Below are 16,652 nucleotides of genomic sequence, written 5' to 3'. Positions count from 1 at the left end.
ATTTACACACCCAATAAATATAAGGGGGTTATAAAAAAAATATTTCTATAGAAACTCAATCGACGTTTAATAGTTAAGTTTTTTACAAATATCTATTTTTTTATTCAAATACATTTATTTTGTTAAAAATATTACTCGCATGTGTCTACTAAACACCTAGTGCTAATAACTTTTGAATAATAATCAGCAGAAGCCTTCTTTACTCTTGTTCTCTCGGGGCTGTTGAAATCAACACTGAAAAAACCATACTTTTCTAAAATTTTAATTCAGGGAATTATATTTTAATTATAGTTTATTATTTTCTTACGAAAATCCACTGTTCCATTCAAAATTTTCCATCAAACTCCAAGCAGTATATCTTGTGACATTTACCCCATCCTCCACAATCGCATCAACGAGATTACTCAAATATTCCTAAAATTTACATTTATGTACATACCTATTATCTTTATAAAACAAAAGGCTTATTACTCTATAGAAACGTGATCTTTGATCATCATCAACTCCACCACGATCAGATACACCATTCTCAGTAATAAAAATTTCCGGATCATTGTAGGTTTTACTAATCCAGTTTACTACTTTTCTTAAACCCCAAGGAACAAATCTCAGCCATGATGAAGTTGATTCTTACCAACTATCATCCACAATAGATGAACATTTAAATCGCTGTCATAACCGACATCGGAAATATCTGCTTATTCTTTCCATTCGGCATAATTTGTACTGTAGGAGTTGAGTGCAATGAAATCGTAAGTTCCTTTAACATAATTTAATTCTTTTTCTGAAAATTTTGGAAGTCTCGATTGCGTAAAACCTTGCTGTTTACTTCTTTCATCAATTCGGTCGATCATGACTTAAGGGTAATTGCCATTGATGATGGGGTGGCCGTACCAACCACACTACAAATTCTTTTAGATTTTATAATTAAAATAATATCAAAATACCGTAAATTGAAGTGCCCTTTCCACCGCTTCTGCATCCTTGTCACTTCCACTGACCGGCTCATACCACTTTGTGTCAATAACCATCCCGACTCTTCCTCCCTGCTTGGCTTTAAACTCTTCATCATAGATATGATAAATCCGCGCATGTGATTTAATTAAAGTGTGTGTACACTTATAATCAGCTATTCCGGTGGTCGTGAAACCTGGCGCCTTTATCCCTTTGCCGTATCCTTCAAGACACGTTTGTTTTGGTTCGTTGAAAGTCATCCAAATTTTGACTAAATTGCTCAAACACGGTTCTAGCATAGTATGCGTAATGTTCCTCCATTTCTGGGTTAGGCCATCCGCCCAATTCCTGCAAGGATTCCGGAGTGTCCCAATGGAATAGTGTAACCATGGGTTCAATTTCAATATCGAGCAGTTCTTGCGTCAAATTTTTGTAATATTCAATACCCAATTTGTTCAGAGGCGAACCGGCGATTCCATATGGAAAAATACGGGACCAAGAAAGGGAAAAGCGGTAATAGTCGCCTGTATTTGTGATACGAGTCGCAAGCGACGTCTCCGTTGTCTTGGTTTACGACATATGTGGGGTTTGTATGAGTGATGTGGTCCCAAATGTTTTCGCCTTTGCCGTCTTCTTTCCAAGCACCTTCGACTTGGTACGATGCTGTTGCAACGCCGAATTTGAAATAATCCGGGAATTTGTTTTTTGAAATGGAGCTGGATTTTCTAAAATTTTTTATCAAAGGGGTAGTCAGGGGAAAATGACACTTACTCCAACCCTATTAGGAAAATTGTAGCAAAGAAGAATAATCTGAGTTTCATTTTGAGTACCTACCTACTTATGAGTCAGTAAATTGTTTTTACTTTTATATAGGTGCAAATAATCTATACTTACCTTTCTTTGACCACGGAGGTTTTATCTTATCCACCTCTTGAATTTATCAAAACACAGAGTATTTTGTTTATATATATCGAGAGTTGGGGACTTAAATTAAATTCGAGTTGTGGAAATTTTCGTTATTCTTATTACTAAATAAAAATTTTGACGTAAATTCTGATACGTACTATCACGTAAGTATAGCAATTAATTCATATACAAATAGTAGTTATTTATTCGACGAGTTTGAGTGTAAATCAGACGCTTTATTTCACGACTGGATTTTTAAACCACGAAGACAAGTTGCATACAACATATTATTCTTCGAATTAGACTCAACAAGGCTTAAAATTGCTTTAAATCTGTCAAAAATAATCGTACGTCTCGTATTGAGAAACAGTTGTCAAAACTTTCTTACACAGGAGAAAAACCGTACATTTTGACAGTGTCGAAGAATAAAAGCTATTAAGACAAGTAGAGATTCGAAAATCGAGGTTGTAGTTGAATAGACAGAGATTTTTAAACTATAAAACTCGTGTTGTGTTCAAGATTTTTTGCAACAGTAATATTGAATCATAAATTTTACTAAATTCAGAAATTATTGTAAAGAAGTATGTTAAAATAACGTCAAAATTGACAAAAAATATGCATCAGCGTATTTTATAGACTCATAAAAAATTTTATCCAAAAGTAACATTGACGACCAAAATATATTGCATGCGACTGTATATCTTTTTAATTCCATATTCAATTGCATTTATTTTTACAACATTAAAATGAATTATTATATGCAAATGCTATTATTATATGTTGAGACACGAAATTTTCTTCAAACAACTTAGAATAGTATTTTAACGTGACTATACTTTCACCTTTTCTTCCATTTATCATGCATATGGCAAGTTGGGATCTCCTGCTGTGTAATTATATTAATAGTAGCCTGTAACAACCAAGAGAATGTAATTTTATCTCTATGTTTAAAAAATATATTTTTTTAGTAGACTATTCCATCATGAAAAAATGATAAAGCCATTTGTAACGTTCATGTGGATCACGAAACGAGCTTCTTTTTCCTTCCAGTACATGGGAAAATCGCTTCTGTTCTTCATAAATCTATCCAAAAATCACGACAACGTCGACACCGTTCTTTTGTCCGCAATGCGATTGTTTCAATCCCTGCCTACTCGATTATGAAGGCATCATTAAAGTCTCCCTAAAGTTTCATTTCTAATCGCCAGTTTCTTAAGTGCTATCAATTATGAATCGGCATGCGAAGCACGAGTTAGCTTATTGATTGTATCGAAAGTTCGTTGTGACATTTTCCGACATTTAAGAAAAAGGTTATTTTTAGGGGAAAGCCGGAAACGAAACAATGTAATTTACGGTAACGAATTTTACAACTTTGTGTTTAATTGCGTCGTTTTAATTAAGAAAGCGCGCAATTTGGTCGGTTTTAAAACCGCAGCACTGTTATTTGAATTTCATTAAAAGTGGGGTCGAGGAAAGGATTCTTTTCCGATTGTGATTAAATAAGACAAGAGCTGAGAAAATCATTAATAACATCTGTCGGTGAGACAGGGAACATCTTGGAGGAATCCGTGCCCGGCAAGGAAACGACACGAAAACGACGTCGGGAAATATTAATCAAAGTTTTTGTTTTAATGGACGCACGGAATTAAGATATTTGTTTTGTGTTTCTGATTTATTGGTTGTTTCTAGGGGAAGGAAAGCTCGAGTTTTGGAGATTCTCTGTATGTTTTTCCTCAAAGCGAGTTTCTTTTATTGGAGGGCGTGCTCAGTAATCTCCGGAATGCCATTATAATAACATATGAGCATATCGCGGTGGTCGCTTTTTAATCTTACTACTCAAGCGACTTAGACGAATTTTATTAAATTGGGTTTTCAGAAGCTATACTATCGGAAAAATGCTAGTAATTTCTAATTAATGAGCTTAAAAAATTGTTGGTTAAATGAATTTTTTGTTAATCTTTGAAAGAATGAATATATTACCGATAAGGGATGCTGAAATAATCCACATTCTTCAACTTAATGGATTCCCACAGGAATTTATAGCTGTACACCTGCCTATTCCAATAATTGTTTTAAGTTCATATCTTCCTTTTAGAGTTGCTATTTCTTGGAGCACATTCTTCGATAAGTTATCTTCTTTAGTGCTTCAGAGAAACGAGAGGTTACCCGGACGAATAAAAATTCAAGTTATTTTCATATGCTTTCAAATTCGGTTTTATCACACATAATTTAAATTTACAAGAGGATTGCGAGATTTATGACAAAAAATTGAATAATTTTGCATAACATTTAAATTAACAAACAACCACCTTCAGTGTTTCTATTTACAAAAGAGGTGGTCTTAGTTCAGCCCATTATCCACACGTCAGTGTGGCTTGCCATCAAACATGCAATAAATCTTTGATCAGCTCTCACGAGTTTTCTTGTTTTTAATTTTCCAACACTTGTTCTAACACTAATACACAATTATCCGACAAAACATGATGATGTATGTACCAAAAGCCGTCATGCTTATCTTGAGGCAATCGCTGATTGGTTCTATTAGTTAAATTACTCCGTCGTTTATCTGTGGAAAAAGTCACTTTATAAATGGGGATGTCGATATACTCCGACGTATGTTTTCAAATGGTCCCAGGTCATCATAAATAGCGTGGAAAATGTCACCCGAATTGGCCGGATATTGGAAAATACTGCCATTTTATTAGGGAAATGTTAGCATTTGCATATTAAGAGCATGTGGGGAAGAAAATTGAGTCGGGCCCTTTTGTATTTATATTTATTCGAAAACAGGGTTTTTCAGTTTGACGATTAAAATCAGTAACAGCCGGGAAAGACTTTTACTATTTATTCCAGGGAAGAATTTACGACTTGAAACCGATTTTTTCCCGGTCATTACGAGCGAGTTTCTCGACGACAGGAATAAGGTGGAGAAATGGCAGGGGCTTAGAGAGGGTAGGTGCCTTAATGTTTCTATCCCGGCATTCGAATCCGGATTTAAACAGTTTAAAGTACGATTGAGTTCTTTGTTCCCTACGGACCACAATTCAAAAGAATTCGCAACGATATAGCACACACACACACACGACCGGTAGAAGCTTGGGGTAATCACCTCGATAATTACTCAAGGTAAGAGTGGAGTTTCAAGACCCATCTCTACCCATCTGTCTGGTTTCTGCAAGAATGTTTCTCGGATTCTTTGCGGTTGCGTCGCTTAATGGTTTTAATGGCACGGCTTAATGCATCACGACGAGACATTATAGTCTAATAAATAGGAGAAGACGTTGCTATGCCACGAAAAAATTTAAAGCTACTGACTATTAAAGAAAATTTTATTATTTATGGTTGGATGCGCATCTGTTGTAATAACTGTAACTAGCAGGAACCAAATTTTTTCGAATATGATGACCATCAATCATACCCTACAGGCTATCTCTTCTAGATTTGCTAAAATGAGTACTTCGAACTAGTTCCAAAGTCGTGCAGTGTTGTTATAAATTTATCTCGTTAAGTCTTGTATGTTTTACTTACATTTAGCATTGTAATGCTTAAAATATGGCGTATGGAACTTCCGGTTCTGTTCAAAGTCGATATATCATCTTCCTCATAAAATACATATTAAACAAGAAAAAAAATTTGTGATAAATATGCGGAGTCGATTTTAAAAATATAACCAGTCACGGTTCTACGTGTGGGTTTCAACGGAGCCTACTGCGATAGTCCGAACCGGATAATCCACCGATATGACTACAATTTTTCCCTGTTCGGTTTAACGATCCCCTCTAAAATAAAGAACCGAATTTAAAACGTCACGATCTGCATTTTCAGCTATTCTGAAGGATTCTCGCTAGTGTAAAACCGTGTAGGAAAAGTCGGCAAGATAGATTGCGACTGTAATGGCCCCTCTGCTTATCTATCCTCCAGCCATGTAAATTCGGATAGATGAGATTTTCGCCTCTAGAAAAATGCATTGGCCAACATCTAATTAGTTGGAGCCGAATCGAAACTCTTCTTATCGCGATAATAACGAAACTTTAACTCGCGGTGAAAAAACTTCCGACTTTATTATCGCTATAAGTTTCCCCGAGCAACTTTCCCGAGCACTTTTTTAAGGCAAATCCCGACTTATTATCATAATATCAGCTTTTCGCAGCGTCAAGGGGCGAATATTGCATTCATAACATGAGGAGGTTTTAAATAAAAAAGGCATGAATGAAAGTGGTCGCTTTATGGTAGGTTAATTATGGACGAAATCAGTCAAATGTATAACTTGATCGAACTTATTAAATGTAAGAGCGTTCAACGTTTGTGAGCATGAAATGTCCGATATTCGTTCAGGTGTATACGCGGAGAAGACATCTTGCTACGGACATACGGTTTACCGGAAAAACCAGTCATGACTAATTTTAATGCCGGAGCGAGCTTTCGTCGCAAGAAAGTCACTCTAATTTACAAAATTACTGTAAAACAGAAGTCGAGAAAATGGTTACTCATCACGATTTTTTGTTCAAGCATGTTGCAGTGCACGTGACGTCCGAGAAAAACTTTTTCTTAAGAAAATAATGCTACTAGAATAAAAGAATGTCTCTCTTACAAGGAATCTATCTGACATAATGCCATTAAACGAACCTGTCACCGCTACCAAGTATTGTATTAGCAGTACAAAGATTGATCAGTCATCTATAACAAACTTATCAATCTCTTTGAAAGTCCTTACTAGCTTCTGTTTGCGTGACAAAAACACCGAGAGCTTCATTCGCGAGAAAGAAGAATAATAGGGCTCTTGCTGTAGCCTTCCCACGGCCGCGGATTTAAATATCCAGACTGCTCAGCAAGGTTAAGCAAATCCTCCCTATTAACACTAAATAAACATCGTAAAATGAGCGAAACAGCGATGGTTGAGACCAACTCGAAGACGACAAGTCGTATTAAAACCACCGGGTATTTAGGCGTGCCGAGAAAGGTAAGACAGGTACCATCAAAGCAACGACAAACAGTCTACACGAGCAAGAAAGAGAAGAAGAGTGACTGATGGGACGCCCCATCGCGATCACGATGATAGCACAAGGCAAGACTTGAGTTCAACCAATTCAACATATTCATAAACGATCGCTTTATATTACGACGAGACGCTACTGGAGAGGATTGGGTTACTCATGAACACATCGCATACAGAATAGTTCAGACATGACACACAAACTGAAGAAATTTCGCTTTAACGATTTATTAGTCTTTTTCTAAATTAAATTTTAAGTTAATTTGGCGGAAAGTGTGGAACACACTCAGTGGCGGCTTTTGGTTGTTACCTTATTTTGTTTTTTATGTTAAGAAGCGTTTAAAAGAAGCAATAATTGCGTGCCAGCAGGCCACACGCGGAAAACGTTGGCAATGCAATACATTGCTTCTTACGAGTTTGAATACACTAGCAGCGTTTTTTTCTATGATTTGAGAAATTCAAATGAAAATATTCTGTTGTAAGTCTGCTGCTGAAAACAGGGTGCACCCATTATCGCAGAAAAAAACGTTATAGTGTATGCAGAGGCAGCCTAAGCGGGGCGGGTAACACGCCGCGTGTTTTACGCCAGTCTATTACTGCCCTTACTGTAAAGAAATGTGAACTCATTATTTTATTCTTGATTAGTGACATTAACCTACTAAATGTCACTATTGACAACATTCTCGGGAACATCAGTGTACAATGTTTTACCTACCCTCTGTAGTTTATTTTGTTATTTGAAACAATCTATGCACAACATATAACATTTTTGGAAAGTTGACAACTACGACATTTTGCTAGTTTTTCACGAATTTGATAGTACAGTGATGGACAGTGAATTTCGTCCACCCAATTTCCCTGACAGATTAAAAGTGTAAATTAGTCTTAGGTTTTCCTAACCTTGTTTCAGAATTTTGATTAACGTTTGTCATGTTGACAGAATGCTCAATGCTTCTTGCTACTTTTTACCTTTGTCTTTTGAAATGGTGGTCCTTGGTATGCCCAAAGTATAGAGACACGTCTTTGACACATACCTTCTTGTACCAGAGAGATAATTTCTATTTTATTAAACGCACTTACTGTTGTGATGTTCGAATTTGACAATACGTATTTGAATGTCAGTTATCATGACAATAAAGCATAGACTACTGTGAATTTTTGTGAATTCACAGAAATTGGGTGGACGAAATTCACTGTTCATCACTGTACGTCACTCTTGATCACCTTTTTACTTAGTCTTACTACTACAGTGCGATCAAAAAGTCTTTCTATCAAGTAGGCGTACTAGTTGAGGACGTATGTCGCTTGGAAGTTTGTATGTCAGCTAGATGTCAAAAAATTATTTTATAAAAATTAAAATTTTGATCTAAACAAATTGAATTACTGTATGAAACGTCTTAAAACATCCTATAATGAGATGTAGTTGGAGTTTATTTATACAAATCGTTCACCACGATTTGTTGTTACAGTTTACAAAAAAATTATTTAGACATTTCTTATTTACCTACCATTGTGACATTTTATCTTCCGCAAACAAACGTTTTTAATTTCTAGGCTTGCTTGATAGATAAACTTTTTGATCGCACTGTACTATATCACAACAAAATTTATTCGTGGTAAGTAATAGTGGTAAGTTCAAAGTTTCGATTTTTTATTTAATTGGAAAAGTCAGTAAAAAAGTGGCTAAAAATGTAGAAATGCTAACACAGAAACGAAGGTCGTTTCGGCACCGCTGGTGTCAAGATAAGTCTGAAAGTATTTAGAAAAAGATTTCTGGCAGTCGTACTAATTTTAATCCCTTTTGAAGCACCCTGTATACATACACCTGATTTAATCTGAGTAAATTCTGCAATTAGATTTTTTATTTATGACGCCAACTCGGCGCAGTATCAGATAAAAAAGCGTCTCTAGAGCTGGCAGCAAAATGCAATTAATGCAATGTTAATGAGCGAGTAATTTATTTGTGCGTTAGAAACCTGGCCAATAAATTAAATTCTCGTTCGTTTTAAATCCACAGGCTGAATTGATTTAAATAGTACCGTATATGGCGATTTCATTAAGATTCGGTAGCGTTCGCTTGTAATACAACAAACATTTCGTATTCACGATATATTTCAGTACTCGGGACATATTTACACGCACTCCTCGAAGGCCATAACACCACCTTCGAACAATGAGCCAAGTCTTCGGATCGGGATTCTCGTCACGTGGTGGCGCACTGATGATCAGGCGTGGCCGGGATTACAGATGTCGGCGGCGGTAGTCTCGGAGGCGGCGGAATAATGATGAAGATTAGGATTGGATTTCGTGCAAGTTCGATTAAGAAATTTCAAGTCTCCCTCGTAGCTCGAATGAGACGAGAATATTTAAAACGGTGAGACGAAAAAATAATTATTAAATGAGCTGCGATATAAAATCAATTTAATTCAGTCGTGTGTAATTTTCGATTTTTTTTCGATTAAACGTAATCACTATAATTTTAGATGGAAAATACCGGACGGCATGGTCAAGGACGGAGGATTTGAATATTTTTTCCACATTCGGAATTTAAATTCATTTCAAACCTGCACACACAACAGTAAATTATTTACTTTCTACCCTCATTTTTCTATCGATTTTGGCCTGTTTTAAGCTCTTTTGTTCATCACAATTGAAGCACTGCTCTTGCGACTGAAAGCGGCGCCAAATTGAATAGCAGCACTTTAATCACTCGTCAATTGAAATACAAGTCCTCTAAATACTCGAGAGAAATGTTGGTTTCGATCTCGAAAAGTTTAAATCTTTGGTGTGGGTGTGCCAGTGAATAAATTAACAAAAGATGAATCACACGATGATGTTGCGATTTTTCGGTAAACTCGGATTTAAATCGGGATTAGATGATGTGCACTTTGAGTTTGATTTATGGTTGATTGGAATTAAATGGGGTGAAATACGATTACAGATGAGGGAAATAGAACAAACATTTTACAAATGTTTGCGATTCATATCGACGTATGAATAAATTAAACGTAATAACATGACAGGTAGGGTTTTCATGTTTTTAATTAGTTCGACATTCCGTTCAAGTGTATTTGTTACAATTAGATCAGTTTTATCTTTTTCCTCCGTACAAACGCATAAAGAATCGGTTTTGACCACGGGATATCGCCGATATTTATTATTTTAATGGAAAGGAATTAAAGTCGTGGTTTTTACGCCAGTCTCTCATTAAAACCTGCCAAGAAATTTATCAGAAGCATTTATTTATTTTCAGTGATTAGCATGAGATTTGGCGTTGAGAGCTCCGCTTTTTTTGTATGTCGTGTGTCCTCGAAAGCGTCATGTGAGGGATCCTCTGGAGAAAATTACAGGTTAGACGTCCCATTTAAAAAATTTACATAATCGGCTCGTAAAAACTAAATAACCTGTAAATGGTTATTTTAGTGCTTATTCATACCGGGCTGAATATTTTGACACGTATTTAATAAATAACTCTCCCGAAGACGGCAGCATGTAATTTTATAACACCACAATAAGAGAGAGAAAAAGTCGCGAGTCATACTCGAGTCAACTAATTGATTAAATCCGCTTTAATTGCGGCTTACGTCCGATGTGAGAAAAATTATCGGAGAAATTGCTGGCTTCCGCGATACAGGGACCATGATTATGCATGAGTCGAGTGGCGGTTGGCTTTTTCTATAAAGCTTGGGAAAAAAGCTCACTAGTTTATCGTCAGAAATTATCTCAGATTGTCAATTCTCACAACAGAAGTGAATGTCATGTTAACAGTTTGCCGGGACAGAAGTCGCTATCTTTAGGTCTGGGCACCGATGCAGAAAACAATTTTCTAAATAAAACCGGCGAGATTTTGTTGTTCATCTTGATTCGGGAGGTAGCGAGCGTGAAATACTTGCGTGCGGTTACGAATTTTGAAACAATTTTGATGTAATGAATACCTGCCAGATGGACAGCGAAATTGCTAAATTTGAACAATCTTGAGAGAGAACTGAATGAAAAAGTCTTCCGAGACGAGAATAGAGATGTCAAGGAATAAAATTTTTTGTTTAAATTTAGACATTATTTTTTTGTTAAACAGATAGTATGGAGGTAAAGAAAGTTTTTGTTTTTTTGAGTCTTTAAGCTTCTGAGCTTTTATTCGAGGGAATGGAGTGTTTTGTGTAAGTTAAGAGTGGCAATTCTCGAAAGTGAAGGTTTCCATTTAGTTGAGTTATAAAGTCGATTTGTTGTAACGCGATATTTTGTGTAGAATGAATGTAGAATTTAAACGGTCGATATAAAAGTCCAGCGGCTGTGGAATACAAATTGAGACGAAGCACCGCGCGCAAGAATGCGGTGCGCTATTCGAAACTGCAATGGCCCGAGCAGATTGAATCTATTTACGTTAAACACCTGGGGACGCTTTATTTTCTTTTTAAGGCAAAGTATAAAGATAGAATTTCCACCAATAACTCAACCTCAGGTTTAAATTTGAACATCCTGTGTTATCGACCGGGTGGTCCTAGGAATGGCGACTTCCGAAGACGGCGTCCGTCGGTGCCGTTTCCATTCCTTTTACGATTATCTAGTCGCAATTAGAGTCATTAATTAGAGGAGAATTCAGCAGAGAAACGAATCGTGTTATAGATTTATACTGGCGATTTATGTTAAACTGGGAAGAAAAATCCGAGAAGTAGCGGTTTCATGGCTATGCTAATTGCGAATGTTCATTGTGTTCGATTCGTATCTTGGAAATTGCTCAAGGGTTTGAAGGGGACGTACAGATAATGCTGACAGGAAGATAAATGCGATCACGGCCGATTTCTCTAAAGACGTATATGGAATGCGTCTCGTTTTGACCAAATTGAAAATATTTCATCTCGTTTTGACACCAATTAACTACGGAAAGAATCGAAACTAACACTTGACGGGTCCAAAACGTCTATTGTGACCAACGGTGTGGGTGAAGAATGCGGGGCGAATTATAGCGAGGCATAAACAGGTCGTTTACCTTAATTCCGCTAAGGGCAATCGGTTGATACACGACCCTAACAACAATAGATATACAGAGTGTCTAGGTGGGGAAGCGCCTATTAATCTCAACAGCGATGGCCCCATTTATTTTTTGATTAAATAATAATTTTTGTCTCAACACATTTTTCAAAGCTAATAAACAAATATAATGAAATTCAATTTATGCTGTAATTTTGAACACTTGATTTTTGAAAATAAAGCAGTATTGTTTTATCCAAAAACGTCAAAAACCATGTTAATGTTAAATAAATAAATAACTAAATAATTTAATTAAATGTAGAGACTCGAAAAAATTTCATAAAAATAAAAATTAATAAAAAGGTTTTCGGTTTTGTAATAAAAGAGACTATAAATATTAAAAATACTTATTTTTCTTCTAGGTACCCAAAGTAGAGTTTTTAGAGACAAATTGTTGATGTTTAGCAGATGAGACCGCAAATTATTTTTGTGTGTGTGTACGAGTTACAAACAACATTTTTTTTTATTAAAGCTCCCAAAAATACATTCAAATCATTATGTATGATTATTGTAATTAGAGAAAATATTTCTTGAAAATAGTAAATTTCGGATTTTAATCACCATGCTAGTATATAGTATGAACAAAAACACGATTAGCCCGTCACACCAAACTTTTATTTAAATGACGGGCTAATCGTGTTTTTGTTCATCGTTTCCAAGATGATCCAAGAAGAAGAAAAAGCATATAGTATAGTAAAATCGTTTTCCTAAAACCTACTAAAAATTTTATGACACATTATAAGGAAGGGATTAACCAAACAATGGCTTGAATTTGTAATCCTCTACAAATGGCACGTTTCTTTGCAAGTGTTGCTACACCCACTAGAATAAAACAGGGCCGTATTTAAAACTAAAGTAGCTATTATTTAAAAAAATCAGCTTTATTTAATAATAGCTTGTTAATAACCACCTGGCTTTTTTAAATTTCTTAAAATACTTGACTTTAATAACAACTACATCAAAAACTATTAAAACATTTCAAGTATTTCAGACAAAAAGAAAGTAAGTAGTCCGGCCCTGTTAAAAATTGACCTGTTTCAGGGTCCGAGTGGGTTCCACTAATTTATTATTTGTTTACTCTTATTTACTCTGGTTTACTCTTAACAATACCGCATTTAACTTAAAAGTAATAAAATTTTTAGTAGGTCTTATGAAAACGATTTTACTATAAAGAGATTGTTTTTTGGTCCGTAAAGACTGCATTTTAGGTACTAGTACTCAAAATGATTATTTTGCGAACTATTTTATTGAGTCCAAAAAAGACTTATTTTGGGGACTCAGATGAGTCCATCAAACAGCTATTTTTTTGGGAGAGTGTATAAAAAATGTTTTTTTAAACACGTTTCTGTAATAGAACAGAACAGTTCAGGTTCAGAAGAAAATGGAACATTAAGCTTCTAACTCAATAAAATTGTTGTAAAATTGATATTTTTTTCGGTTTTTTTTATTAGTACTTAACAAAAGAAGTTTCCAAAAAAGCAACTTATGAATTTTGGAGAGTTTATTTTCATTCTAAAATTTTCAATTTTAAATTACAAACTTTGATGAAGATGGGGCTTTTTGAGCCACTAAACTTTGTCTCATAACTTGTACGATGCTCAGCTTCTCATCAGCATCTGTCGTAATCTTAATCATGACCCTCTCATCTACTCATTAAGGTCGGGTCTTGAGATCACCAGCGTCATTGTTGTCTAAAAGACGCAGCAGGAGGTGTACGAGGGTGCACGAAAATTAATTAGATGTAAACGTGGGCCGTATTTAAACAACACTCTAATAAATAGAAAACTTTATTCTGGAACTGGCACATGATTAAATTTTCACTCGCTGTTATGAATTTTAATTCGTTAAATTAATATGCGGTGAGAAACGTCATTTTTAAACACCCTGTCTCGCAATATCGCAAGCGACAATAATACTGAAGGAGCTTTACGACCACAAAGCACTGTTATATTGTGCTCCTAATGCCGTTTGAAATGTGTCAATAAACAAAAATTGCCTGTTTAATAAAAGGTACGACTGGGGAAAGCATGAATGAAACTCGGTTTAATGCTTTTGGTTCAAGTTTATTTTTATACAACTGAAATAAGTGTAATTTGATGTGAGCTCTCCTCGAATATTGCTTTTCATCATCTGGAAATTTGAAATCAAATTAATTGAAGTTGGGTTGTGATAACTCACTTGAATCCGTTCCTGTTGTGACAAATGAGGGTAGGCCAGGACGACACTGAGTTTAGTGAAAGCTGCTTCAGGTGTCATGTCGTAGCCTGAAATGACTCCAATATCTTCTAATATCTGGAAATAAACTCCGGTTAAATTTAAACTCAGAGTAAATGAAGTTTAAGCACCTTTCCTGTTTCGTAAATACCAGAAACCGCTCCTTCGAGACATTGTGTTGTGTTTATTATCAATAATCCTCTCTCAATTGCGTTTTTCAAAACTTGGATTAGTTCAGGTTGATTTGAAGGAATATTTCCTGAACCGTAACTCCGAATGACGATACCGTCAAACGGCTGCAGAAATAATTTTAACTGAAAGAAATTATTATAAAAGCTAAACTTGACATATTTACCGACCATAGAAGGAGTCATTGTAGGGAAGAAAGTTAATATTCCCACATTGGTATTTAGATTGGTATTTACTTTAAATGGGCCTGCATCCGGTTTTCTGATATAATTATTATTTACTAGAGAAAAAAATAATTAAATCAAAGATAATACAATTATTAGAGACAATTTACACGTTATTAAGGTTTGAATTTTTGCCAGGATGTCGTAATTTGGAGAATCGAAAGCGGCGAATTTTTTGACACTTATTTTGGTCGTTCGGTTACCTCGGAATAGTTTATTAGCAAAAAAAACACACACTTCTGGGATTTTGTAACATCCACTAAGAATTAAAGATCCTAAAATGTTGTCCATAGCGTCGCTACGAGTTTCATAAATTGATATCTACAAAAATGAATGAACTTTTGCACTGACTGATTCTTGTGAATACTTGAGCCCCTGTTACTATAATCGGTTTTTGAAGACCTTCGATCATAAATGATAAAACGCTAGAAGTATATGCTAGAGTATCCGTGCCATGTAGGATAACAAAACCATCAAAATTTCCATAATTTTCTTCTATATCCTTTGCTATTTTGATCCAATCGTTAGGCGTCATACTGCTAGAATCTAACAGAGGATCATATTCGCGCAACTTGTAGACAATAAAACATTTACTTTCACTAAAAAATGATTTGTGCATTTGTTTATTTAATTTTAGATTGTTACGGTAAAACTAGATCATTTTCGTCTCGATTCGGAAAATATGCGTTTGCTAATTCAGGATCAAAAAGTTGCGGAATGCTTTTCAGTCTGTTAATAAATTCTTTTGGTACAGGAACATAAGCTAAAAATACGAACTGAAAAATTGTGTTTTTTTTATAAAACTTACCCCCTGCATCATTCGGTTTCATTCCAATGGTTCCACCTGTATAAATCACCAAAACCTTTTTAAACGACATTTTAATTTGAATATTCTTTGTTTTATGCATATTACAACCTTAATTGCGTTTTTATCACGTGCATTTGTGTGTAAGGTAAATATTTATTTCTACTGATAATTTTGACAAATGAGTCATTAATTAAATGGACACAAAGATCACTCAAAACGAATTTTCATCCCACATGTGTGATTATTATTAATTGACTAGGAAATGATTTTGTCGAACTTTTAAGAATCCGTTTCTCGTGGTATTATAAATACAATCATGTGTCACTATGAAAATTACTATTAAAATACCATATTTAACTCTATGTTTTGTTGATTATAATGTTATACTGTTGCAGCTAGTCGTTATTTATTATGTATGCATCAGTTTGGATTAAAATCGTCTTGTAACCAGAAATTCAACTTTGTTTAAATTGCATTAGAATTATTGTAATAAAGCATGCAAAAAAGAGGTGTTTTAATTGCTGTGTGAAGTTTGTTAAATTAACATGTCTTGAATATATTAATATGCAGGAAGATTAACAAATTGGTAAAAAACGAAACGATTAAAGTTTGTAATTATACAATACTTCCTGCTTCTGGAAAACGATAGACAGACCACCAGAAACGTGACATCCTATGATTTTCAATTTAACTCATACTTTAATTATCTACTTAGAAGTTACTGAGGCACGCCTCGATACAGACGTCAAGAACATCAAACTGACGATAGATTAATCGTGTTTGCGCACCTAGAACACGTTGCTATTTTTTAGCAATGAAATAAAATGGCAAAAGGGCAGGATATGTATTGCGTGTCTCGTCCGAGGAAAATATTTATCTGACACAATTGTGATGAATGTTCCGAAACAGCAGGGAAGTTTATGGTTGAGTACTTGAACTAGCATTGTTGACTTGGTGTTTCCTGAATATTTCAAACGCTAATTATCTTGAGCAAATGAATATCTGTTATTAATAGTGAAAAGCTAAAGTATAAAAGCTTCTCGTTATATAACGTATCTTATTCACTCGTGGGGCAATTATCTCGTAAATTTTTCCAAACTAATTAAATTTAATCGCGAGTTTTTCATCGATGAAGAGTCGCGATGGCGGATGAATCCTTTAATAGCCGAACGTATCTCGGCCTAATCGCAAGGATAAAGAAGCCAAATAGAAGAAATGTTAGCGAGTGTAACAACGTATGTAATTATTGCGACTCGGCTGTAAGGATTAATGAGGCCTATCTATAATCACATGTTATTTTATACAAGATGGATAAATGCTGTTGTGGGAATTTTTA

General features: G+C 35.1%; 2 protein-coding genes and 1 pseudogene across 2 annotated transcripts in view; 1 reads left to right on the top strand and 2 right to left on the bottom strand.

Annotated features, from left to right (window-relative positions):
- LOC123012178 (protein prickle) overlaps positions 1 to 16,652 on the top strand; it is a 147,750-nt gene that overhangs the window by 35,799 nt on the left and 95,299 nt on the right. The window lies entirely within an intron of this gene.
- Positions 59 to 1,821, bottom strand: LOC123012192 (annotated as a pseudogene).
- On the bottom strand, positions 13,925 to 15,466 carry LOC123011823 (60 kDa lysophospholipase-like). Its single transcript, XM_044409464.1, has 9 exons — positions 15,425 to 15,466; positions 15,317 to 15,371; positions 15,154 to 15,271; positions 14,876 to 15,107; positions 14,619 to 14,829; positions 14,455 to 14,564; positions 14,227 to 14,409; positions 14,060 to 14,173; positions 13,925 to 14,011 (listed from the first exon to the last, which is right to left on the bottom strand). Exons 2-9 carry the CDS (start codon positions 15,336 to 15,338, stop codon positions 13,925 to 13,927), a joined length of 1,077 nt encoding a protein of 358 aa, XP_044265399.1. The 5' UTR covers positions 15,339 to 15,371; positions 15,425 to 15,466.

The sequence above is a fragment of the Tribolium madens genome, unplaced genomic scaffold (assembly GCF_015345945.1).
Source record: "Tribolium madens isolate multiple individuals breed KSU strain unplaced genomic scaffold, Tmad_KSU_1.1 Scaffold_91;HRSCAF=231;Tcas5.2_LG7, whole genome shotgun sequence".
NCBI lineage: Eukaryota > Metazoa > Arthropoda > Insecta > Coleoptera > Tenebrionidae > Tribolium > Tribolium madens.
The sequence above is the reverse complement of the archived record's forward strand: the minus strand, read 5'-3'. Positions and strand labels throughout refer to the sequence as shown.